We start from the raw sequence: 26249 nt of genomic DNA on the forward strand, positions 1-26249 counted from the left end.
TGGGAACTTTTCTAGCATAAAGGTCAAAAAGGGGGGAATGGTAGGTTTTGTATTGTTGATTGTCATTTATGCTTAGAAATATCTACTTATATATGCTTAGAGGTATATAATTAATTGTGTAGTGATAGGATGTGTGATCTTTAGCAGGCTGCAAAGGCTTGGTGTGCATTCAGAGTGTTCTGGAATCCACACCTACATCCTGGGAGCATGGGAAGAGGTCGTACCTTGTTTTATTGTTTTATGGTAGGATAAACGTGGCTATATCTGTTTTAGGCTAAGTGCCTTTTGTTTATGTGAACTGCTGGACTTTCCAGACCAGTAGGTTTAGGGAAGTCATTTATGGGGTCACACTCTGACCCCCCCCCCCCCACACACACACACACACACACACAATCCTTTGTTCACATGTATACCTATGTAAGATGTTATATGTTAATGACCCTATGCATATTCATGTTACCACAATAAAAGGAGTGCTATGGGGAACCTGGCTGAGAGTCTGACGGAGGTCAAGTGGTGGAACGACACTTGGCTCCAGGCAGGTCTCCCTCATGCATGAGTAATACGAAGAACTTTGGTGCCTTGTGTCTTGCTTTTTGCTGTGTAGCAAATTGTCCTTAACGTTCCAGCGAATAGGTTTATGCTACGAACCTATCAAGCAGCTTCCGCTTCCTTGGTGTACATCTGGCTGAGGATCTTACGTGGTCAGTACACATAAACTGGATGCATCACCACCTGGTATGGCAACAGCACCGCTTACAACCGCAAAGCTCTCCAGAGAGTAATGCGGTGATCTGAACGGATAATTGGAGGTGAGCTTCCCTCCCTCTAGGACATCTACAGGAAGCGGTGCCTGAGGAAAGCGGGGAGGATCATCAAGGACTCCAGTCACCTCAGCCATAAACTGTTCAGACTACTTCCATCAGGAAGGAGGTTCTGCAGCATCCGGTCCCGAACCAGCAGACTGAGAGAAGCTTTTTCCATCAGGCCATCAGACTGCTGAACACTTCATAGACACCTCACCTTCACTACTGGAACTTCAACATTATGCACTCCACACTGTATATAAATGCCACTTGTTTTGCACATGTCTCAACCAACTCTGTATATTTTTATATATTTTATTTTATTGTTTACTCTATTTAATTTGTAAAATATGTATACACACACACACACACACACACACACGTAGAAAAACATATTTAGTATACACATCCAGTAATGCATATACTATTATATATTGTACATATATTTATTAGTCTCAGATTTAGCCATTCTTATATTTTGCTTGTTCTTATGTTATTGTATTTTTGCACACCTCTGTTGCTTGTGAAGCTCGCACACAAGAATTTCACTCACATGTACTGTACCAGTGTACCTGCACATGTGCTGTGACAATAAAAGTGATTTGATTTCCAAAGTCACAAAGAGGCGATGGATGGCCTGGATTCGAAGACTAAATATAACGTCCCAGAACACTGCAGCTCACATGTTAGTCTTGCCCAAGCATTTCCACAAAGGTAAGTCTTCTGTTGTAGTTAATACGTAATTTATCATAACATACAGTGGCTTGCAAAAGTATTCGCCCCCCTTGAACTTTTCCACATTTTGTCACATTAAAGCCACAAACATGAATCGATTTTATTGGAATTCCACGTGAAAGACCAATACAAAGTGGTGTACATGTGAGAAGTGGAACCAAAATCATACATGATCCCAAACATTTTTTACAAATAAATAACTGCAAAGTGGGGTGTGCGTAATTATTCAGCGCCCTTTGGTCTGAATGCAGTCAGTTGCCATAGACATTGCCTGATGAGTGCTAATGACTAAATAGAGTGCAACTGTGCGTAATCTAATGTCAGTACAAATACAGCTGCTCTGTGATGGCCGAATACTTTTGCAAGCCACTGTAATTGTTGATGTAGGTTACAAATAAGTCTTATATTGATTTGAACTGAATTCGTTGCGCTATGCTGCTTTGTTCACTGTGGCTTTGCGGGCTGTTTGTTGTGTTTTGTAGGAAAACCAGTCTACAAAATGCTGGAATACAATCCAGACTGGGCACCCCCTATCAACCTGGGTCATACCGAGTTTAAAGCTGCTACCACAGTGAGATTTGATTGGTAAAGAGGGAGAGCGAGTTCAAAACAGCCACGAAAAGTCCATATGTGCCCAAGTGTTTATATTGAAGCAATCAAGTGATGAATAATTGTTTTCCAGTATGTTGTTTTGAATTTTTTATTTTTTTTTGCAGTGTTAATTTGGTTTTCACCGAAGCAGCTGATAAAGCACAATGGAATACAATTTTGCCTCTTTTTTGTAAGATTCTATAATAAAATGAACGCCAGTCATAATATAAGACAATACATTGAATGAATTATGAAACACGTATTTTATTTCTATTGGAACTGAAAATGTTGCGTAATGCTACAACCAGAAAAGACAAATAGATTGCGATGGCCTGTACAGGAGATAAAGACAAAAATTTAACGACAGCTGTAAAATGAAACAGTCCAAATCAGAAAATAGATACACCTAAGTAAACTGGACCTGGACTTGTTGCAGGGACCTGAACATTGCGTGAGTGTATGCACTCACACTTAGGACCATATAATTATAAATACGAGCATGATGAAAGCTGGGCCACACGCTAACGTCTTTAGTCCATTCAGGTGTAGCGGTACTTTTCCCTCTTGTGGATGGCCTTAGACACTGCAGTGGTGAAGCAGGAGCAGGCAGATTCAGGATACATTTATAAGAGTCATAAACTCATAATGAAGAGAAGTGTGTAAGGGCTCTTTTCTTTCACTCATTCATGCTGCATGATGGTTTCCAGCAACAACAACAACATTAATATTAGTAATATTAATAATATCAATATTGATAATAAACTAACTTAGTAAGTTTATTTATATTGTAGTAGTATAGTACTGCTTCACAGAAAATTGTTGTCATTAAAGACAACTTGCTAACCTGCTGTTGTACAACATGTTACTTCCAGTGGATACTGTGTGATGCAAAACATCCACTAACTCTCTGCCATCATGTTAGCATTTCCACGTTCAGTGTTCAACATGATATCAGATGATAAAGTTGAAGGGTCTTGATGGTAAAGGCCAGATTTTACAACTCTCAGCTGAGGATCTGAGTCATGGATCATATATATGAAGTGAGCAGGAAACTGATGTAGAGAAGCAGGATGGGACTGGCGAAGCCTGATCCAAACATTTTTTACTCAAGATTCAAACAGCTGAATCTGAAATAATGCTGCTTTGAAAAATACTTTGAATACAGTTACATTTACTCCACCTCACATACTCAGTAAATCAGTTTATTCATAGATGGAAAATTCAGCAATCACATTTTTTGTGGCACATTTCACAACAACTGCCACTGAGACAGAAAGTGAAGGACAACACAACAAACAGCTGGAGTATTACTGCAGTCTTCATCTTTTAATATGAAAAGCCTTGAGACCGTTGTTGTGATTTGGTGTTATTTAAATAAAACTGAGTTTAACTGAAGTGTGACACACTGAGGCTTGGTGACCTTTAACCAGGGAGCAAATTTAAGAAAATGAATGATCGCAGATCATTTCTGTTTCTCGCTGCATCTGACTCAGATCACTGAGTGAAGCAAAGTTCAGGCTCATGAATATTATTTATGAACAAACATGAATATAAAATATCGCAGATCAGTGCTGGTGGGGAAAGCTGAATTCTCACAGATTTAATCACACACTTGTTGTGTTTTGAGCGTTTTTAGTTTTTGGTTCTTGTTTAACTTTATTATTTTTATGATGACTTTTACTTTTGTGATGATTTTCTGTTTTTGGCTTCAGTCTTCAGCCATTATCCTTTGTCTTCTCAGAGTTTCACCGTTTGGTTTCCCTCTGCAGTTCTTCTGTGTTTACTGTTTGTTTTTTATGTTTTATTGTCTTCTTGTTTCACTTAATGTTTATGTTAGTAGCTGCTTTTCTTTTTTCAGCTCCTGGTGTGTATTTCTGTGTGTTTCTGGTCTCCAGCTTTTGTTTCCTTTTGTACTATAGTTTTGGATGTTTTTCTTTGGCCAAATAAAGATACTTCACATTGTTGCATTGTTGTCCTACATTTTGATTCTCTTTACATGCCTCTCCATGCTTCTTTTGTTTTATTGTGAGGTAAACAAGACCTGTAAGGAGAGATGAACAGAGAAAAAAAATATGATTAAACTGAGTCCATTGTATTAACAATACACAGTGCAGTATGTGTGGGGACTGAAATGGTACATGAAGTAATTTCATGGTCATGAAAATGATATAAAGTCATAATGCTTTAGATGTGGAATTATTTATTCTTACAACTGTTGCCAAGTCCTAAGAGTTCACATATTGGTTTATTATTTCTATTGAATGCCAGATGCTGGAGTTGTTATTGGAATTTAAATAGTTGATTTTGGGATGATAATGTAGGCCAGGAAATGCGGCACCTCACAGGACACAATTTCTGGGGTTCTTAATGTGAAGTCTTTTATTGTGAGTGAGGACTGAAAATACAAAAGTGTCCCTTTTACTTCTGTCTAAAAACAAGGAGGACGTTGGGAGCAAAAGATGAAATGTGGCAAATTAACAGAAAAAAACAAAAAACAAAAATGCACCAGAGAAATAAAACCTGCTGAAATGTTACATGCATTATCTTATAAACACTTACATTCCACAGCAATGTCTCAGCTCTCCCTGGAAACTGGAGTACACAAATGATCTCACAATTTATCCCCTACACGCACAAAATGGCCGCCCTGCTCTGCACATGGATGTTACTTAAAATTTAACCCCACAGCTTTTTTTGGAAGGTGTAACTGTTGGGGCTGGGGCCTTGTTTTCAATCCATACAAACCTGTAAATTATTTACCCCTGTATTTATTTTCATGCTTTATGGCAGCTTTTGAACATCTGTGGCATCCAGGGCTAAACTGGGACAAAAAATCGGCCCGGGCATTTTGACTAGAGACCGGCCCACCAAAAATGTGACGTCATTCAGGGGTAAAACCGCAAAGGATTCTGGGAACTTGTGGCAAGCGGTACTAGCGCATGCAGGCTTTCAATTGAACTCACTTACACAGCGATAAAAAGAAACACAAAAAATGGCAAGAAACTGTTGTATTATTAACTGCAACAGCCGGTGTTGTGCCAAAAAGTGATTGTCTGCCAAAAACTGATTGCTCGTATTTAAATTGCTATAAGTAACTTGTTGGGCTACACTGTAAAAAAAAACAAAAACAAACAAAAAACGTTGCAAAACCTTAAAAACTCAAGGCAACCCACTGCATTTATGTTTTTAGGTTATGATGGATAACTTATAATTTCAAGTTTAGGAGCAAAGTTGCTTCAACTAATGTTTGTGTTTACAAAATTAATAATTGTGCTTTTTCTTAACTCATATTTTATTGTTTTGGCAACGTATTTCCTAAAGTTTAGAAAAAGTATCTTTTATAGTTTTCATGAGGTGCTCCCTGTTGTACCAATGAATGTTTACAGAGTTGACTTTCAAATACCTTTGTGTTCAAACACAACTGCACCACTGACAATGTTGACTTTTGAGATCAGCCATTTTTAACATACTGACAACATTCAGCCACAAATAAAGTCCTTCCAAAAACACAAAAAAGTCAAATTTTTGTAACAAATGTTACTCATTCAACTTAAAGGTGTGGTATTGTCAGGCAGAAAATCAAACCCATCTTGATATAGTCACTAACAAACAGATTCAAAACATCAGATGGCAGGATGTGAACAACTTCTATCTGGTTTCCATACAGCAAACAACTTTCAAACAAATTTTTCCACCACTTGTCTTTTAATAGTAATGGTATCAACACAAATTTCCTCTGAAGTTCAGTATTGCGCCACATTTGTTATAAAACTAGTACAAATGTACCTAAAACCAGATTATAAAAAAATGTTTAAAACAGTTCAAGTTAGAATAAACACTTTCAACATTTTTTAAAAACTTGTTATACATGAAATCTGCAGTCAGTCATGCAAGCTACATTAAGTAAAGTTAGAACAGAAGAGATTGATTCAGAACTTTCTGCACCTTACCGTTTTCTTAAAGCCAGAAATTAACCTTTTTCAGAGCAACTTACCACAAAACCCAAAAACTGTAAATCAAAACAAATTGCTACATTCTGTTTGACACAAGTTGCATTTGAGTTGAACATGTTGTCAAATAGGTTAGACTTTGGTTAAGAGCTTGGTTTTGAAACTTCTAACCCTCTGGGAACAGGTAGATGTCAACTCCATAAAAATGTGTTGCACAGCTTCAAATGTGTACTTGAGTTCTTTGGGAAACTCCATGTTGAGCCCATAAAGTAGGCCAAACAGGTAGGCAAAGGCAGTGGGAAGGTCTGGCAGATCATCAAGAATAATGTCCTCTTCCAAAACAATGGCAGTGTGTTGACCACTGTGGACTGCGAGTTGGGTCCCACGTAGTCCTCCAGAACAGTGAGGATGCCCACCGTAACACCTCGGGTTGCCCTCTCAACTGGATCTGTATCCTATGCAAAAAAAACAGTACATATAAGTCTCTGAAAACCAAAACTGAAGATTGAGTAGATTTGCATGCTCACCAGACATGTTAAGAAGAGTTTGGTCTCGTCGTCGCGAACAAATATTGGTAACCCTTCCAAACTGATGGTTCGTCGATGCTGGACTATGTTTGAGACCTAAAACAAGGAAATCAAATAAGACTCAGTCTCATTTATAAACCTACCATTTTGTTTTTAAAACACATTAAGTGTTGTTGCTAAAAATACAGCCTTAAGAAATAAGATGTTGAAATGAGTTATTCCAGATAATTGCGCATGGTTTTGTCAGGTTTTTTTTGTTTTGTTTTTTTAAGTAATTTTGATGTGCAACAAATGTAGCACACTTATTACAACATTTATAACAAAGTGCCATGAGTGGGATGAGAATTGAACTGTCTGTCATGACCTGCCATCTGCCAAACACACAGCGCTGCTTGTTAGCTTATAATCCCATTCAGGACACACTTTTTGAAAACAATTTTTACATCAATTTAGTAAATATTTAATAAAGTATCTTTTGTTACAGTGGGAACTTGGGAACCAGACACAAATACATTTTATATGTTACCTGTTCATCAAACTTTTGCAACAGGGAATCCATGTCATTGCGGAAAGCAGCTTTTCTAATTCGATACAGCTTAATCAGCCGAAGTGAGTAAGTGTCGAGGGCAGTCACGAAGGTCCCCATGAGATCCTTGGTGGTAATGCGTGAGAATTCCGCACAAATCTACAAAGCAACAAAAAAAAAAAAAATATAGAAGAAAACTTTTAAAAGGTACATTATATAAAAATCACATTGTTTTCAAATTTGGTTAAACAGCTTAATTTCAAAACATTTAGTTAGTCTCAGTTGATCTATTGGTCAGGCCTTGATTGGATTTAGTGGTGGTACAAATTATAACTGACGCATTAAAAAAAAAAAAAGAAGAAAAATCTGATCGGCAGATTTTACAGTAAGTCTATAGAATACCTAATCAAATGTTGATAAGACAAAATAATGGTTTCAATTGTTACAGGATGCATTGCAGAAAATAAATAAATCAATAAATTGTATTTGAAATTCATTGCAAAAATTTTATTAATTTTATAGTTATGTAAGAATGAAGTAAGAATAACATCCTGTGGTCAAATTTGGATACTTTCATAACACGCAAGTGACTTTCTCAATCCTGTTCTGTGAGTTTCATGGCTGTTGCCTGCTAAGGGTCACCACCAAAAGATTCTAGATGCCCAGTGAAGACAAGTCATTGCGGCGACCGTGGTTCAGGGGGTTGGGAAGCTCATCTGTAACCGGAAGGATGCTGGTTCTATCCCCCAGCTCTCTCTGTCCTGGTCGTTGTGTCCTTGGGCAAGACCCTTTACCCTACCGCTTACTGGTGTTGGCCAGAGGGGCCAATGGCGCGATATGGCAACGTCGCTTCTGTCAGTCTGCCCCAGGGCAGCTGTGGCTACAACTGTGGTTTCCCTGCACCGATGTGTTAATGTGAGAGTGAGTGAGTGAGTAGTGGAATTGTAAAGTGCTTTGGGTGCCCAGAGAAGAGCAAAATAAAAGCAATCCGTTATTATACACAGTAAGTTGACAAGTAAATAGATTTCACTTCAATAGAGTTGTTGGTAATACCAAAATTAGCTTCATATTTTTAGAGCCAACTATTTTTTTATATTTTACCATTAGCATTGTTAGCTCAACGGTAGCCTTCAACCTTTTCTACAAGATATTGGAGTGATACAAACAGATGCTTCTCAAGGGCACAAGAAATGGAGCTCACGTTCATTTACTCACCCAGACAAGTTTCAAGGCATTTGGAGTTGTTCAGAAGAAATTTTAAAGGTCCTATATCATGTAAAAATCAACTTTTTGGAGCTTTTAAACACATTTTAATGTCATTTCCTTAGATTAAAAACCCTCCAGAGTGGTTTTTGGCTTAATTCAGGCATTTCTTAGTTGTCTCAGTGAATCCTTTCCCCATAACCGTGGCTCAGCTCTCTCCTGCAAAACAACTGACTCGTAACATTGGGATTAAAATTTCTTTCTAACAACTCCAAATGCCTTGAAATTTGTCTGGGTGAATAAATGAACGTTTTCCATTCTAGAAATAAGACCACACTGAAAAAAACCAAACAAAAAGAACGGAAGTTTTCCTTTAAATATTTAAGAGATTATCTTACCTGTTCTTTCAAGAAGAGAGCTGGCCATCTGAGCTGCATTTCCTTGACCAAGGGCTGCATCTCCACAACTTCTTTCCTCCTGAGAGAGAATGTGATGTCCATCTTTTGGGTGATGAGTGCCATGTTCTTATCCCTCTTCTTCATTTCATCTTCCAAAATGCATCTTTCATTTTCAAGAGACTCATCATTGTAGTTTTCTGGGACATCAGGGATAAAGTTGACTTCACCTCGCTTTGGTTTCTTTAAGGAAAATCTATTTGAGCCACTGTCATCTTCTTCCCCTCTTCTTTTTCGATTGACTGCAACTTCACTACATCCAGCTTGACTTACCTTGGAACGGTAGTTGCCAAGCTTGAACTTAATGCTTGTTGCCCAACCATCATATCCTGTGCCATTGCCAGGCTCTTTGAGGCAGGGATGTTTGGAAACTAGCTCCTGTGCAACAGATGTTATTTCATTCTTGTCAGGGTAGGCTTTGATTGCAAACATTTCTTGTGCCAGCTTGTCTAGAATTTCCATCTTGATGTCTCTTGTTACACTTAAATTTGCCCCTGCTTTCTCATATACCTCATTGCCCTTGCGAAGTTTTAACGCTACATCATAGGAAAAGGTTGGGAAATGGATTTGGCCACTGTGAAGTGCTACGCATGTAGGTCTGGGTTGATGAGAATGGGCTGAAAGAAGATGCTGAACTCACACTGGCTGTATCAATAGATGAGATAGCGCTATGATCAGATGGAGTCTGTGGTGGCGAGGCTGATGCATTTTCCTGCCAAATGAGGTGCAACACTGCCCGTCCAGCAGGTAGCTCATTAATATCCATCAGGTTGCAAAGTGCGTTCCCAAAATCTGGGTCTTCATATTGTATTGCAAAGTCACCTTCAAGTCCAAGCTTTGCTTGTAGTTCATCTTGAAGCTGCTTCACAGATTCTGGAACAGTGGACAGTTGGATTTTTCTGATAAGTTTTGGACTGACGTGGACTCGCAGTAATAGTGCCTGTGAAGACAAACCAAAAAAAAAAAAGGGCGCAAGTCTAAATAATTAACGAATTCAAAGTAATCAACTGAAAACTATTTAAGAATAATACATACCATCACTTTCAATGCAGGAGGCACGTAACAGGTGTCACCATCAGTTGTCCAGCTACGCCGTATTCAGCTAAAGGGTGGTAATCATTCAAATCTTCTGGGTCAAGTATTTCCAGATCTTTGTAGCTGCTGTCAAGCTGATATGATCTGTAATGTTCCATAAACCAAGAGGAGAGCTTTGTAGCAACAAATGACACTTTCCCAGAGTCAGTTATTTTATGAATTTTTCGAGATGTTCCTAAAGGGTTGCATATTTCAAAGTCGTCAAAATACAAAGCTAAACTAATGCAAGTATCTTGCAATCCTAAAAGCTTGTTGTTTTTGAAATACTGCCCATCTCTAAATGATCTGTAACCTTCACCAATTTCTTTATCAAATGCTAACTTTTCAAAGAAACTTTTCTCTTTCAATAAGTTCTCCAAGACCTGGTTTACTGAGACATAAACAAATGTATTTCTAGTTCTCGCTTTGTAGGTGTACTCTTTAGGCTCAATTACATGAAAATTATTCTTGAAATAAATAGTTCTCTTGTAATCAGTAGATAATGCACCTTTTGGTTCTGTTGAGATAATTAATGGGTTGGTTTTGAAAAGTGCATCATTTATATTTTTAATTACATTATCATCTGCCTCAATGTTCTGTTCAGCAAGCACCTCTTTGATTCTTTGAAATGAAAATTTTAAAATGTCACTAATTTCCTCAATAATTCCATGCAAAGCACTTTTAGAAACATGTAACAATATTTGCATGCATACAAAAAGTCTAGCTATTTTATGTTCAAGACATTGGTAATCTACAAACTCATTGTCCTCTTTATCACTTGCTGCTACACCTGAACCACTTGATAATGTCTCTGTATCTTTTGAGTTTTTGTGCTTTCTGCTTGTGTGTGACGTAAGGGTTGATAAATTGTTGGTAACATAGTCACATTTTTGGAAAGGACAGGATACAGTCTGATGGTTTTTTTAAGTGCCTTAAAATATGTGAAATAAATGTATGCTGTGAACAGTTTTCATTAAATTCACAAAAATCACCAAAAAAATGTTGAGATCGCCTGCCTTTTCTTAGCCCTGTTGTGTGATCTGCTGAGGTGAGACTTCAATGCCCCTTGTGTCCTAAACGAACAGACGCAGTCACTGTAAACACAGGGCAAATAAAATCCTCTTCTATGTTGTAGCTGGTGATGTCTTAAGAGTACTTCTTGGCTTGAACAGACAAAAGAGCAGAACTGGCACTGCATACAAAAACTATAATGAGAAGAGAGGAGAGGACAGTGTCAACAATTCAAAAGAAACCTGAATTAATCTCAAATTACCAAAGTTACATTACCTGATTATGTGTTTGGGGGCAGGGGGAGGCACTCCTGTTCTGATTCCTCTCCTTACCAACTCTTCGTCAGTCCCTCACAAATCAGGACAAGCAGTGGTCTGGAGTTGGCTTTTAATTCTCTAAATAAATAAAAATAGCAGTTAGTTTTAAAATAAAGTACCAGCTTCCTGACATTACTTAAGAATTTTTTTTCTCCTGTCCTAATTGTTTTCACTAAAGTGAGCTGATTCTGCCTTGTAAAATGCCATGTAAAACAGTGTAAAACAAATAATTTACAAGATATACATTACATCAAATGTTTAATTTATTAAATGTTTAATTTATTATTAACAAATTGTATTCTACATGGAATATGTCTGTGAAGGTTCTCAGTCATCCAGGTCATCGTGGTCAAAGGAGCTTGCAAAGAAAAGCGTCTGGACTTCTTAGTCCTGGACCTTAGAACTGAAGAAGCTTCTCGGATGAGAGGTGAAACGTCTTCAAGTAACTTAAAGAAGTCCAGACGCTTTTCTTTGCAAGCTCCTTTGACTACATGGAATGCACCAACAGTGTACTGGGATGTATTATGTATGCCAAGGATACTTTTGTGTGATTGGTTTTACAACTTAGAATGACAAATATTTGGATAAAACTCCTGAAACATCTGTTTAAATTATCAGTGCATTTATTAATGATGCTCCATAAATAAACCAAAACAATGTTTTGTGCATAACAAAAAGCTCACAATTGTGCAGTCAAAATGTAAACTAAAAGATGCGGAGCATAATAACAAAGACAGATTTCGCAGCTGCTCTGTTTCCAAGTTCTACTGCGTGACTGACAGCCTGGAGTTTGAAATACTCTTTGTCACCGTGTCTCTTACAGGTGGCATTTATGGTCCTTATACACATAATACGGTAATATTACGTTGAAGCAGAGTAGTATCACTTTGCCAGGCTCCTCGGTAGCCGTAATAATCCAACAATCAATCAAGCAGTGCAGCTTTATAGCTTAGCAAAGTTGTACCAAAACATTTTTGACAGATTTTTTTTAAGCTGTGTACCACATAAAATTGGTTCGTGGTCAGTAAGCACAACCAGAATTCATACATAAGGCGCACTGTCGATTTTTGAGAAAATCGAAAGGAGCGAGACAGCCAATTTTGTTGGGTGGTATGGCGGCCACAGACTGCACTTCATGAAATACACAAGCCACAAGGCTTCTTAGCCTAGAAAGTAATGCTATGCTAAGTTTCAGAAAAATACAAAGAACGTCAGTTGTGATATTTCTAAAAGACAAATTGAGACTGTTAAAACATATACTGTCTGATATAATAGAAGAAACATTACTTGCCTTTAGAAAGTTGAGATGACCGATCTATCCAGCTCCTGGTATAAAAAGCCTCACGTTCTCATTAAGGCAGATGGCCAGGTGGCTTTCAGTCCTTGCAAAAGCGCAAAGTAGCAGTGTTGCCAACTCCTCAGTAAGGAAAATCGCTATTGGTTGTCCTAAAAGTCGCTAGAAGTCGCTAAATGACGTCATCACCTAATTTGCATAATTGGTCATGCTAATGTAATTGTAACCTATGCTGCTGGAGAGAGAAATAACATCGTGGACGAGACATAAAGTGAGCAAAAAATGTCCTAAATGCATTTAGAATTTATTTAGAACTACAAATTAAATTTCTTTTAGCAATTATTGTTTTTTGTAATGTCTTTCATGTCTTTTTTTAGCGACAAACTCACTAAATATAGCGACAGAGTCGCTAAGTTGGCAACACTGCAAAGTAGACCCCGTAGTATTCAAAAATATGAGATGCGCATGCGTGCTCAGGCACAGAAAGGCGCCAACAGCTTCAACTTATGTAAAACTTGAATTCATTCATTTTGCCAGCAATAAATTTCATCTGAGACCAACTTTTGCTCCAAAACGTTAAAGGATTAGTTGAAACCCTTAATGTATTTGAGTTTATGGGGCAACTCAACTTTTATTGTTGAATTGTGAAAGAAATAACTGTAAGCTCAACAATTGCAAGTTTGATTTTTTACAGTGTATAATATGTGAAACATATGTCAAATGCATCCCTCATGGATGACATAAAGTCATATTGAGCTACAAACAACATTAGTGTAACAAGGTAGAAGCCGCAATCAGTCTTTGGCAGTGACTTTTATATAACCTTTATTTATGCCGTTAAAAAAAAGTCTAATTAACATTAAAAATGTATTTTGTAAGAAGTAGTTGGACAGCAGAAATGGCTCAAATATTACAATAGTTCTGTAAAAATATTTAAAGTGGGGATAAAGGACCGGATTGGTTATAATGTAAGTACAATAACACAGAGTTGTAAAGATACTTGAAAAAACAGATAATTTTTAAATTCCATATATAGCCCCTTTGTAAACGCTGTTCACCGAAGTCTATTTACCAACATAGATATTACACATAAAAAATACACGCAAACATTGGAAATCACTTTTTGGCAGGCAATCACTTTTTGGCACAACACCTGTTGCATGACAGCCACGGGAAGCCGACGGGAAAAGAGATCGGTTGTTATCGGATTACGTCGTGGAAATTGTTTAAGCCATGTTTCCGAAGTAACAAAGAGCCGATGGATGGCCTATAAGATTGCTAAACAAGGGGGAGGGTGCATCCGACCTCCTCGGCTGTAATTGGTCCAGCCCAGAGTCGATCATGACCAATTGGCCAATCCAACACCTTTCATTATTTATACCCTTCCAAAATAAAAAAATTAAAAAAAAAAAAAATCGATCGGCCCATAAAAACAAAAAATCGCCAGCGGCCCACCGGGCAAATGCCCGGTATGCCCGATGGCCAGTCCAGCTATGGTGGCATCTATTAATGTCACATCTAGCCTTTCTTTAACAACATAAGCAAACTGCTTTTATATTTAACCGACTTTTCTGTTTAATTACATTTTAAATAATAATAATAATAACAATAGTATTTGTTTTGTTAAAAATGTGTTTAAAAACCAGTTTTGTTGTGAAAGCTATAATCCAGATTAGTGGCCTGTTAAATGGTTAAAGTCTAAATGGTTAAAATAAGTTTCCACTTATTTTCATAGTGGAAAATAAAGTAATATAGCTTGTCCTGCTAAAGAATTTAAATTCCACAGTTGAATCATAAGAAACACTTTTGGGTTGCTTTTTTTTTTACATATAAACACTCCCACATGTTTTATCTGGTCACTGTGCTTATTAGGAACTTTATACGCTGGAAGTTGGCTTTTAACAAGCATGTAATGATTACATTTAAATTAGGTGGTCTTTTTTCAAACACATATCTCTTTAGGCCTAAACTGACAGTGTCAATACCACACATTCAGACACAGTAGTAGATGGTGCTTTTAATACTATATGTGTTAGTCTAATTTGTTTGCCTGAGGTCTGCATTGACCTTCTGTGTTTTAAGTTATAACGACTGCTCAGCCATCAAGGATCAAATCAGCTTCTAAAAAATGTTCTGTTTTTTCTCCCACTGCTTGCTTCTTACTGTCTTTGAGGCTCGGGACCAGCACTCCTGCCATTACATCAAACCCTTACAAGTCTAGAAAAAGAGCTGTTGGACAGAAAGACATCAAGTGAGTGGTAAGTATTTTGGTTTTCCAATATATTAGCAACTGTCAGTCACATTTATATTAATAAGGCTGAACTTTAATCATACTTTAGATCAGCCTGTTTTACTTTTTGTTTTATTTGTGCTTTGGTTTGGGGAAGTTGTTTCTGTACTGATCTTTTCCTGTCTTCTGTTATTAGACTTGAGATATGGCTGCACTATGCTGTTGCTGGTGACTCCAGTTAATTCTACAAGACATGCTGTGTAAGTAAACAAACAACAACAGATTGGTCTGCATTTCTTGAAAGATCACATCCCCCAAACTTAGTTTAGAGGGTCTACACTGTCTGCACAGCATATCGAGGTTCAAGATTCAAGGTCTTTATTGTGAGTACAACAATACACACAGTATACAGCGTACCAAAATGCTGTTTCACCCCAAGCCCCCCATGGTTCATTTATAAGAATATAAAAAATATATCTCCAGATATAAAACTAGAAATTACAAATAAATAATAACTCGCTAAAAAAGTTACTATTACTAACTATATCTGTGTACAATACACAAAGACAGGACAGAGACAATATGAAGTGGATTGTTCAGTAGGTATTGAATACCAGGTTCAAGTAATAAGTCGGGATATTGTAGACAAGACAGGACAAAGACATGTGCAAGATGCAAAATGTGCAATATAGCATTAGGTAGATGTGTTCAGTAACTATGTGACTGAGTGTGCAAATAAGCATGTTGTTCCCAGGTCCAGTTTGCAGAAGATTTGTGGATGTTTGTGTTGTTTTTGAGTCTTTTGGTGAGTATTGTAAGGTGTTTGTAAAAGTGTTTGTGTATATCAGTCCTTTGGTGGTAGTGAGTTGAGGGCTCAGACTGCTTGAGGGTAAAAGCTCTTACAGTGTGTAGTCATTACATTTTTGATGCTGCAAAACCGTCTGCCAGATGGAAGGAGGGAGAACAGTTCATGTGAGGGGTGGAAAGTTTCCTTCACTACACTGTTCGCACGTCGGATGATGTGTCTGTCGTAGAGTTGGGAGATGGGTGGGAGAGGCCTCCAATGATCCTCTCTGCTGTCCTCACTATCTGCTGCAGAGACTTCTTTTCAGCAAAGGTGCAGTTCCCGTACCAGATAGTGATGTAGCAGCAGAGGACGCTCTCAATGCTTCCCTGGTAAAATGAGGATGGCAGGAGGGAGACTGGCCTTCTTCAGTTTTCTAAGAAAGTGAACTGTTGACCACACTGTTGACCATCTCAACAGCAGATTTGTTGATGTGCAGTGGAGTGTGGGTCGTTGAGCTCTACCTGAAGTTAACAACCATTTGCTTGAGAGTTTGCTTGCTAAACATGATTGCGCCTGTGTGTTTGGCACGCCGTCTACTGCTCTCTCTTATCTGTCTCATTTTATTGTTTTTAGCCAATCACCGGCACACAGCTTTGAAACCTCACCTGAGTTTTAGCTCTCAGTGGTTAAACACTGGACTTAATTCATTCAGGTTCTGTTTGTCGGGTCACGTTTAGTTCGCTAGTTCGCTGTTTTATTTACAACTGAGCAAATCGGGTTGGCTCAGATTAAAGTTACCTAACTGCATAGTTATAATGAAGTTTAATGTCTCACTGGTACATGAACCAAGACTGAACCATTCACTTTTCTTTATTATCTCGTGTGATTTGGATTTTTAAACAGTGAATTTTGAGATTAAACTGACTTTTAATGTTTTTTTATAGAAAGAGAAAAGAGAAGGTGTATTATCACCGAGAGGAGCAGAGCTTGCAACAGCATGTTCATCATAACGACTGCAACCTGTACAGAAATATTACATTATCTGTTTTTTAATAGTTATTCAACTGTATTATAAGGATCAGCTATCTGTTAGAATTTTCAGAGTTTACTAACAACGTAACAAATATATTCAAATAAACACATTTCTTATTTTGGAACTAATCTTTCAAGAAATGAAAAACAGTCTGTCCATCCTCTCCCTGCTCTCCTGCGCTCTCCTCTCCTCAGCATCTCTTTGCTGCCTCATGCTAGAAGTTTCTTCCTGTTAAAAGGGAGTTTTTCTGGATGAAGCTTGCAGCCATATGTTGTATTTGAGTTTTATACATTTTCTAGCTCAACACATGGCAAAATGTGAAAAAGTCTGAGGTGTGTTTAAAACATACTGAAAATAAGGAGGGAAATTCAAGTCCAGAAACAAAAACTAATAGATTAATTGTTGTGTTGTGCTGCCCTCTAACAACAAAGTCTGAAATAACCTTCCTGGAAAAACCAAGAAGGTTATTTAAACCTCTGATGCCATAAACACATTAACCTACGGCTTTGCTATTGTTTAAGCAGTGAGGTCAGGTATCCAGGTGAATGTGTGCTCCAAAGAACAGCTTCAACCTGTTCACCCTGATCTGTGGAAGCCTTTGAGTGTTCAGGTCTGAAAAGACAAAACTGCTTGCACCTGTTTCAGATTTTCTGTTAAATCACATGACCCAGAGTCTCACCTAATCCTCCACCCTCCTCACTGATTCATGTCTGTTTCTCTGAGGAAAGAAAAATCAGCTATTGCAGACTAAAAACATCCTGTTCATATGTGCAAATGTACATTTGCTGTACAGGTGGCTGTGGCTCAGAAGGTAGAGGAAGTCATTTACCAATCCAAAAGTCGTGGTCTGTTCCCCAGTTGCTCTACTCTGTGTGTTTTAGTGTCCTTGGGTGAAATACTGAAACCTAAGTTCCCCCCAGTGCACCTACTGGAGGATGAGTGTGTGAATTTTAGGTTAAAACACTCAGAAATATAGAACTGTATGAATGGATTAATAAACCAATCAGTTTCTTTGTTCATTCTTTGAACATTCAGAAGCAACTGATCAGCTAACCTAAGAGTTCTGTTTGGAGTATTTTTAGTTAACAGATCAGAGAGGCACAAAGAGATACTTAAAAACAAGCAATAAAATCTTTAAATCAGTTCTAGAACGTACTGGAAGCCAGCGTGAACGAACCAAGACTGGGAAATTATGGTCACGTTTACGTGTGCCTGTCAAGAGTCGGGCTGCAGCATTCTGAACAAGCTGACGACGAGAGAGCAGAGCCTGGCTGAATGAGGCGTGCAGTGATGAACTGCTTTGAGTGATTAAGTAAAGGGTTAGAGTTTTTTATTCTGAATATAATCATACAAAACAATAAAACCACATTAATTATTCATCCATAATGCAAACACACATGCAGCCTCATAACCTTCTTTCATTGCAGCTGAGTGATGCTGTGGACGCATGAATACATCAGTAATAAAAGAAAAAGATTATAGTCAGTCGGTACAGTATGTTTACTTGCATCACAGAACTATGGAGCCCATTACAACACTGGTTCATCCCTTGTGCCTTTATATGTTTGAATGGTGTGTTTCACAGGTCTGGTTACAGTTTAAATTTTTTTCTTTAATTTGGCTTCATTAATTACTTTAATAATTACTTGTTTAACACTGTATATGTCATTGTTTTTATTTGTCTGCTACTATTCTGTATAGTGTCTTTAAGTGTCCACGAAATTTCACTAATACCCAGTGACTGATTTTGTAAATAACACATATACACCATATATACTTAACACATCACATATTTTTCGTTACTCTGTTTCTGCATGCAGGTTCTTAAATTCTTGATGTTGCTTGGACACAATAGCCTAAGATCATTTATCAGCAGGGGTTAAAGTGAGATTTGGTAGGTGGAGGAACCCTAAGATCAGGTGTAGCGGTGCAGCGTAGGAACAAGAATCACTTAGAAATAAGTCATATAGTAATTTGCAGGGATGGAACGAATCAACGATCCCAACATTTAAACATCACCAGCTGCAGCAGGAGAAACAGAGAGGACAAGTTTAAGGCAAATGTTAAAGAATTACTTTTATAAATGAAGAGTTAAAATATAACTCGTGGATCATCAGTGCTCAAATTCATGAATATGAATGAACTCTGATCATTTTTGTTTGTAACTGCTGTGTCTGACTCAGAGCTGCATCACTGAGCGACAAAAAGTTCAGGCTCATGAATATTATTTATGAACAAACATGAATATAAAATCAGATCAGATCAGTGCTGGTGGGGAAAATGAAATTCTCACAGATTTAATCACACACTCGTCCTGTTTTCAGGGTTTTGGGTTTTTGATTCGTGTTCACCTTTCTTGTTTTTATGATGACAGTGTTGTGATACTATTCTGTTTTTGGCTTTTGTGTTCAGTCATTATTAGAGACAAATTGTTGAAAAGAGCTACTTTTTACTGTCTTGAACTGTTTTAGTTTTTCTTGAGTTTAGCTTATACCGAGAAAGCAAACAGATTTACCAACATACAGAAATAAAATGACCTTTGACCCTTAGTTATACCGCTAAATCCTCTACTTCAAACACTTCATTCAATCGTGCAGAAAAAACAAAGAACAAAAAATTAAATTTAAATATAAACTATTTGACCTGTATAATTATCATCTGTTTTCAGTATGGCTTCATGTCACATCTGAAGATCTGTGGGGATCCTGTGTCCTTTTCCCCTTTCCCAAAAGTTAATGACAAACAGTCTTTAGGTTCTCATATAATTTCTTCTTTTTTCCTCTCAGTGTTTTCTGTACTTCTTCAATCGTGTCTTCATCTGCCAGCCGATGAAGGAGAGGTCCACAGTAAAGCCTGACAAAGCAGAAAATCTCAGTTAAAGTTGATGAATTGTGTTAAACATCTGTGGAGCGCATCATTGGGCTGGTGTTTACCGGGCACACTGAGGTTCTGGTAGAGGGGAACACAGCAGCTGGTTCAGGTGGAGGCTCTGCCTCATGCAGCACTGCCATTGGCTGAAAGCATGAGCCACACAGGGCTGCCATTTCCTCCTGATAGCTGCATCCTTTAAAGCTTTCATCTTCCTCTCAAACTCGTCCTCTAAAGACAAGATAAGACAAAGTTTCAGTGACACAGAACCAGAGACCAGCAGCAGTTTGTCTTCTTGTTCAGGCTGATGTGGAAGCATCAACGCTGCTGCTGTCACACAAACTCTGACTACAGGAAGTCTGACTACAGGAAGTCTGACTACAGTCGATCTGCTGACTGCTTTCAGAGAGACTAACCTGCTGACAGCTGACTGTGAATAATAAACAGAATAATCAGATTTATGGAGCTGAAACTGTAGAAATTTCATCAGAATGGCAGAGCTGTCACAGCTGTTCCTAATAAAGTGACATGTAGCTATGCATTTCATTGTAAATATCCATCATGGTATCAAGTAAGACTTACCTGGACCATGTTGGTCAAACACAAACCCCAGCAGGAGGGCGTGGAGGCAGTGGACAGTTTCAGGTTTTGGGTGGTGTTGTAGCCTCTTGAACCAGAAAACAGTCACACAGACTGGCAGCTTCAGCTGGTCGGGGATGTTTTCTAAGGCTGAAGTCTGAACCTGCAGAGCTTCTTCAAACACCCTGCGACGCAAATCTTCAGGAGCCTGCACAGAGAGGTACCACACAGACAAGATGCTCACGTGTACCACGGAAACACGTTTATGGCCTGTCAGAGGAATTAAACACATATTTATTGATTAACCTCAGTACCTCATGCAGATGCTGTAATTTCAGTTGCTTCTGTTCATCACTGCCTAGGAGTATGGATGGGACATGCTTGTCTTTGATCTCTTCTCTATCCCTGTCATATTCAGTGCACATCTGACCTCCAGTTAACAGTCCATAGAAGTACTGTCTGATGTGGTAAGCAGCTGTGTAACTACTGCGCTGTGAAAAGTCCTCCACAAGAGCAGGCAGGATCATTGTCTTCTGATCTAAAACACTTATGACGAAAGTGGTGAGTTCTCCACTCTTAACTTTTTTACTCACCCATGTCGGCAACTCAAGACATTTTTCTTCTGGTTCAACATATTTTTGAATGGCAAGTTTGAATGTTTGGTTTTCTTTTTTACCAACATGATTTAAAGCTTCACTCAGAGCACGCTCTCTCACTCTCTGTGAGTCATTCAAACCGTCCAGATTCACTTTATTTAAAAACCTGAGCATACCATCCAGGCTTTTAATGCTGTACTCACCAGGTGAAGATGATTCATTTGCAAAGGTACCATTGTCTTTTAATCTTGAATAATCATTTCCTGCTATTGAAGCAAAGACTGGCATAAGAGCAGGGTCTAATTTGAAATGCTCACAAAACTTTGAACATGTGTAGAGCTTAGCAGGAATTTTTTCATCCTTGTTGCTTTTCCATTCAAAGTTGTCGAGATGAAGGAAACCTTTGTTCACATCAAAGATGTAAAAATCCTTATCAATGGACAGCACAGCACATTGTTTCTGATTTGCAGCAGAAACAATTACAGGGTCTGCCTCTCCTAAACACTGTTCAAACATGATGTCTTTCTCCTTTAAGATTTCTATGAAGACATCTTTTACCAGAGGTGGTAAGACGTTACATCCTTTTGGTGCAGCATCAGGCTCAGTCTCTGCTACTGTCTTTGCTTTTTCCAGTTTATGTTTTAGACGAGACACAAGTTGAACATGCTTCTCAGGCCCTGAGCCTCCATCCAGGAAGACGTACGGAGTGACTTCACAGTCCTGCAGTCTTAAAGAAGTTACAGACCTCATCTTTGAATCCAGGATAATCTCCTCCACAGCGCTGGTCCAGCTTTGGATCAGACGTATAATACAAAGAGTAGTACAGAGCTGCACCATCAATGATGAGACCTGTTTTTTCTATGTTAACCTCTTCAGAGACACAAAAATCATACTTTTAAATGACAGAGTAAAAACGGTGTTAGTGATAAGTTAGACAGAATCATTACCTCAGACTGTCTTCTGATTATTGAGAGAAATAGAAGTGGAGATACTTCTGTTACAAATGCAATATTAATATAATATCAATAGATAATAATACAAATTTTATTTCATGAATGTAATCACTCGGATCATCTTTTATGTAGAACATAAGCAAAGAAAAACATTGTACAGCTGTGGTCAGAAGATCTTAAGAATAACCCAGGAACCACCAAGGCTGCAAACACCAGGACTGCAGAGTCGACAGCTGAGCTACTAAGTTATACATGAAACAACACTATTTTTTTAAAGAAAGATAGCAATGTAGAAATACACACGACTGTGTTTTCAGATAAAAGTAACAGTCACCCAGAGAAAGGCAGAAATAGATGAGGAACAAACGGTGCTAAAAGAGAAAGTTATCATATTCATGAAGCTAAACTTAATAAATTGTGCGTTATTGATCAGTATTTACTCAGGTTTGGATTTACGCATTTGTACTATAGTCTTACATGTGTTTATATTGATTATTTGTGTGTGGATTGAAGCACGCATTTCCTGAAAAGTTACACACAAATCATTGTACACATTTGTGAGTCTAATTTTAAGCTTTTGGATGATCCTTGAATTAATGTTTGGATGAAACACCCTCGCTTTTGCAGAGAATTCATTCCAACAGCATTTTGACTCTATAACTCCTCAATCACGATATCATGAGTCACAGGACATTCTGGACATTCACGGACACGCTTCGTGCAAAATGCACCTTTTATTTGTATGGATGTGTGCAGGTATATGTATACGTATGTATATTTAGTGTACATATAGTATAAACATGTACATGTGTATGTGCATGTACATGTCTATACTTATTGATATTTACAGATATCTATTACTTACATAGTAATAGTAGTAGTAGAATAGTTAAATTCATGTGAATCTCTGCTACACTTGATGTAACCTAACTGTGACCATGAAACCACTGACACTGTGCAGCAGTCACACACTGTTCTTTACTTTGAATCCATCACAGTGCAGCAAACTAACCTGTTTATCCTGCACTAACCTGCAGAGGATGTTCATGTAACCTTTAACACAGTTTACCTCAGTTCGTTTAGCAGCAGGTTTCACAATATGAAAAAGCATAAGGTCACATGTATGCAATGAGTAATTTAAAAACATGAGCACTTACATGTAAGCTTTAACCCTTGGATGCACAACCTACCTTTTTGTGGGGTCAAAAATGACCCCACATAAAATCTGTTTTTGCAATAAACTGGGTGTTATTCTTCAAAATCTTTAAAACAAAGAGTTGTAATATATTCATATTCCAGGTATTCCTCATAAAACATATTTGTGACATGAGGCCATTTGCCTTTCTATGTATTTTTTCATTAATTTTAAGAAATTGCAGTTTTTGTATCACTACCTAAGTCTTCACAAAAAATCAATGCTTTTTTGCAATGAACTAAAGACATTTCTCTCATTTTGGTTAAGATGATATATCTTGTTCAAACAAAAGAGTAATTTCATTTTTAACATGTACATTTTTTATTTTCATTCGCATTTTAGCACTTAACAATCAATCAATCAGGTGTCAAAACATGTTTGTGTTCAGAACTACAAATTAAATTTCTTTTATCCATTATTGTTTTTTTTAATGTCACAATTTCAACCCTGCTCCTTTATCCGGGCTTGGACCAAGAAAAAAGTGACCCGAAATAGGCACTCTGGTGAAGTTACTTTGTGTGTGTGTTTGCATTTATAAGTAGTTTTAAATCTGTGATCCACAAAACATCATAACAGTAAAAGAAGAACTGACTGCGTTACAGTCAGTGCGGGAGCAGCGGCTTCGCTCATGCGCGATTCATTTGCAGTTTGGACGCGTAGGTGTGAACGTCTCCTGCCCTGATAGCAGCTGGGGGAGGACTATCCTCCGCCTGTGAGCGCTTTGGCACGGGCGAGGTGCCCACGGCAGCACCCGCTGCTTGTTGAGAGTAAGAGTGATACACACTTTCACGTCAAAAAGTCGTCATAAATAAGTCTCCAATAACACCAGAAAAAGTCGCCAGATTTGTCGCTAGTCGCTTTTTAGAAAAATAAGTCGCTATGGGGGTCTGAAAACTCGCTAAATATAGCGACAAAGTCGCTAAGTTGGCAACACTGGTCCTGGATCATTTGTAGGGCAAGGTCCACAGGGATCCTAGCTGGCCTTCGAGCAGCCATGTTTAGATCAGAGGTTCCCAAAGTGTGGGGCACCTAGATAAACACAAAGCAGGAGATGAAACATCGCCAAATATGTTTCCAAACCAACTTCATTCCAAGCCAAGGACTAGAAAATATGATGAAGCTTGATTGAACTGCTCCAGTAGGAGTAACTTTTTAAGTTATTTTACTTTTCCTTTCTTGTTATTTTTCCTTGCTTTTGTTTAAATACATGGTATCTGCACAATTGTTTTGTGTTGTATTTATTGATTATTGAACATCAGCTCCAGTAGCCAGTCTAACGATCGAGTCAACTGATAATCGCACAATATCTAGCTTAATACCTGGTCTCTATGACTTCATTAGCACTTCATCAGTGTTACATGAGGTTATAGTCTACTGAGAAGCAGTGCCAAGACAAAAGGTATTGATATTTATGCAAACAAAAAGAGAAAATAAAATGTCTTAAATTTGAAAAAAAAATTCCTGCTAATGTGCCCGGTAAACTAATGTGCCCGGTAAACTAATGTGCCCGGTAACATTGTTCATGGTGTTACATGTGATTTCTGTGTCATAAATCTTTTACATGTTAGTTAAACTGCAATAAAAATGATGGGACACATAAGGATGCCCATGGGGCGATCGTGGCTCAAGAGTTGAGAGTTCGCCTTGTAATCAGAAGGTTGCCGGTTCAAGCCCCGGCTTGGTCAGTCTCGGTCGTTGTGACCTTGGGCAAGACACTTCACCCGTTGCCTACTGGTGGTGGTCAAGGGTCAGAGGGCCCGGTGGCGCCAGTGTCCGGCAGCCTCGCCTCTGTCAGTGCGCCCCAGGGTGGCTGTGGCTACAATGTAGCTTGTCATCACCAGTGTGTGAATATGTGTGTGTGAATGGGTGGATGACAGGTTGTGTAAAGCGCTTTGGGGTCGTTAGGGACTAGAAAAGTGCTATACAAATACAGGCCATTTACCATTTACCATGTTGAGTAACTTGAACTCGACAGTATAATGTGGACTCATAGAAACATTAATAATAATAATAATTAAACATTAATCCTTGATGATATTAGTGAACAAAAAACCCTCCAAATTTTTAAATTTGTTGTCCATAACGCAGTTGAAAAATAACTAATTCGAATGATAATTTTAATTTTATTTTGTTTTTTATTCCAACATTTTATATCCCACTACATTTTTCTGACCAATCCCAAAACAAAATAGAAAACATTCTTTTAAAACAATTTATTACTTAGACTGTAAATTAGTATTTACAAACTCATAAAGCATAAAACTCCTAACAACATGTCACCCGTACTTGATGAGGTACGGGCTAAAGCATGGAGATACAAATGACTTGCAACACACACACACACACACACACACACACACACACACACCATTAACCTTGTACAACAGCAACACAAGCTGAAGCACAATATGCAACACAAACTGTCCTCACCCAACTTTATTGATCATCAATGACACGTTCCATTAAAAGGGTCCAGGTGATCAGGAAAATTGACAAAATGTGTCCCAGTCAGAAAAAGGAGATAGGGAGGCAAAAGAGTTAAATTAAAGAGTTTTATTTAAGTTTCTATTAATAACTCAACTAAAAGAGAAGGACAAGCCGCTATGACCATTCAAGGAAACAAACAACTCAGACATTGGTCAGTAAACTGAAAAGTAAGTAGCAACAACCAGAGCTCACCTTTCTCCTGCCTTAAATATCTTTAATTGCTGGTGGGAGTCAGCTGTTCAAAAGCAAAAAGGTGGCACCTCAGGCAGGATATACGTAGGACACGCCCACACAGGCAACCAACTTCAGGAGGAGGCCCTGCTAGGGCCGTAACAGAAACAAACACTCCTACAATCAAACACCAGTGAAACACACACACACACACACACACACACACACACACACATACAGGGACGTTAGACAGAGCAAAACAAGAGAGAGAAAAATAAAATCTGGTGAGCACAGGATGCTGAGGGAGTCATCCCATTAACTTTAATTCAATAAAAATTTGTTTATTTTTCATCACCTCTTATTTCCTGGACTAGCAAAACTGAGGCTGGTCCAAGTTTATATTTGTTAAACTGAGCATGTGGATACAGTTGTGGCTCTAATGAGCAACTGTTTTTGGCCAAGAGTGACACTAAAGTCTTTAGAGTTGAATTTTGTGAACGGGTTCATTTTTTAATCTCTTCAAATTTTGAGCTGGTGTGAGTAAGTATTGTTTAATATAAAGGGGGGGGGGGGATCTGATGAAAAGAAAATCACTGGAGAACAGCATGAAATCACAGTTAACAGGATCAGGTGCTGTATGTCAGTATGAGCAAACAGAATGTAAGATGGCTGATTACAGACACCACCTGAGATTCAGCCTCAGATGCAGAAAAAACAGGATTACTCCTAAGAGTCTGCAAATGAGCTCTGTTAAGGCCTTGAAGCAACAAAAATACTACAGAAAGCACAGCACCAGCTGAACGGGTAAGACAAACACATTTTTACCATCAACATGCTAACATTTAAAGAGGACTGGATCCG

The 26249-nt window shown here is 38.1% G+C and overlaps 2 protein-coding genes, 3 long non-coding RNA genes and 1 pseudogene across 6 annotated transcripts in view; all 6 read right to left on the reverse strand.

The window, feature by feature from the left end:
* LOC146514785 (single-strand DNA endonuclease ASTE1-like) overlaps positions 1–21656 on the reverse strand; it is a 56529-nt pseudogene extending 34873 nt beyond the window's left edge. Inside the window, exons 1-2 of the transcript XR_014874829.1 lie at positions 21648–21656; positions 20301–21474 (exon numbers count right to left, since the gene is read on the reverse strand). The product of XR_014874829.1 is annotated as a single-strand DNA endonuclease ASTE1-like (transcript). The remainder of the gene's footprint in view (positions 1–20300; positions 21475–21647) is intronic.
* On the reverse strand, positions 6254–7082 carry LOC146514787 (uncharacterized). The gene is made up of 2 exons (XR_014875478.1): positions 6610–7082; positions 6254–6537 (listed from the first exon to the last, which is right to left on the reverse strand). It is a non-coding gene; the product is annotated as an uncharacterized LOC146514787 (long non-coding RNA).
* LOC146514788 (uncharacterized) lies at positions 7088–9349 on the reverse strand. Its single transcript, XM_085167818.1, has 2 exons — positions 8737–9349; positions 7088–7294 (listed from the first exon to the last, which is right to left on the reverse strand). Exons 1-2 carry the CDS (start codon positions 9253–9255, stop codon positions 7088–7090), a joined length of 726 nt encoding a protein of 241 aa, XP_085023944.1. The 5' UTR covers positions 9256–9349.
* On the reverse strand, positions 9357–12271 carry LOC146514789 (uncharacterized). Its single transcript, XR_014875477.1, has 3 exons — positions 11155–12271; positions 10884–11072; positions 9357–9972 (listed from the first exon to the last, which is right to left on the reverse strand). It is a non-coding gene; the product is annotated as an uncharacterized LOC146514789 (long non-coding RNA).
* Positions 17747–20306, reverse strand: LOC146514790 (single-strand DNA endonuclease ASTE1-like). The gene is made up of 3 exons (XM_085166970.1): positions 19990–20306; positions 19473–19638; positions 17747–19392 (listed from the first exon to the last, which is right to left on the reverse strand). The coding sequence occupies exons 1-3, from the start codon at positions 20276–20278 to the stop codon at positions 19272–19274; spliced, it is 576 nt and encodes a 191-aa protein (XP_085023096.1). The 5' UTR covers positions 20279–20306; the 3' UTR covers positions 17747–19271.
* A 1489-nt stretch (positions 21657–23145) lies between the features above and the next one.
* On the reverse strand, positions 23146–24727 carry LOC146514791 (uncharacterized). The gene is made up of 2 exons (XR_014875158.1): positions 24246–24727; positions 23146–24211 (listed from the first exon to the last, which is right to left on the reverse strand). It is a non-coding gene; the product is annotated as an uncharacterized LOC146514791 (long non-coding RNA).
* Positions 24728–26249: the final 1522 nt, after the last annotated feature.

This window comes from Neolamprologus multifasciatus, chromosome 7, assembly GCF_963576455.1.
Source record: "Neolamprologus multifasciatus chromosome 7, fNeoMul1.2, whole genome shotgun sequence".
NCBI lineage: Eukaryota > Metazoa > Chordata > Actinopteri > Cichliformes > Cichlidae > Neolamprologus > Neolamprologus multifasciatus.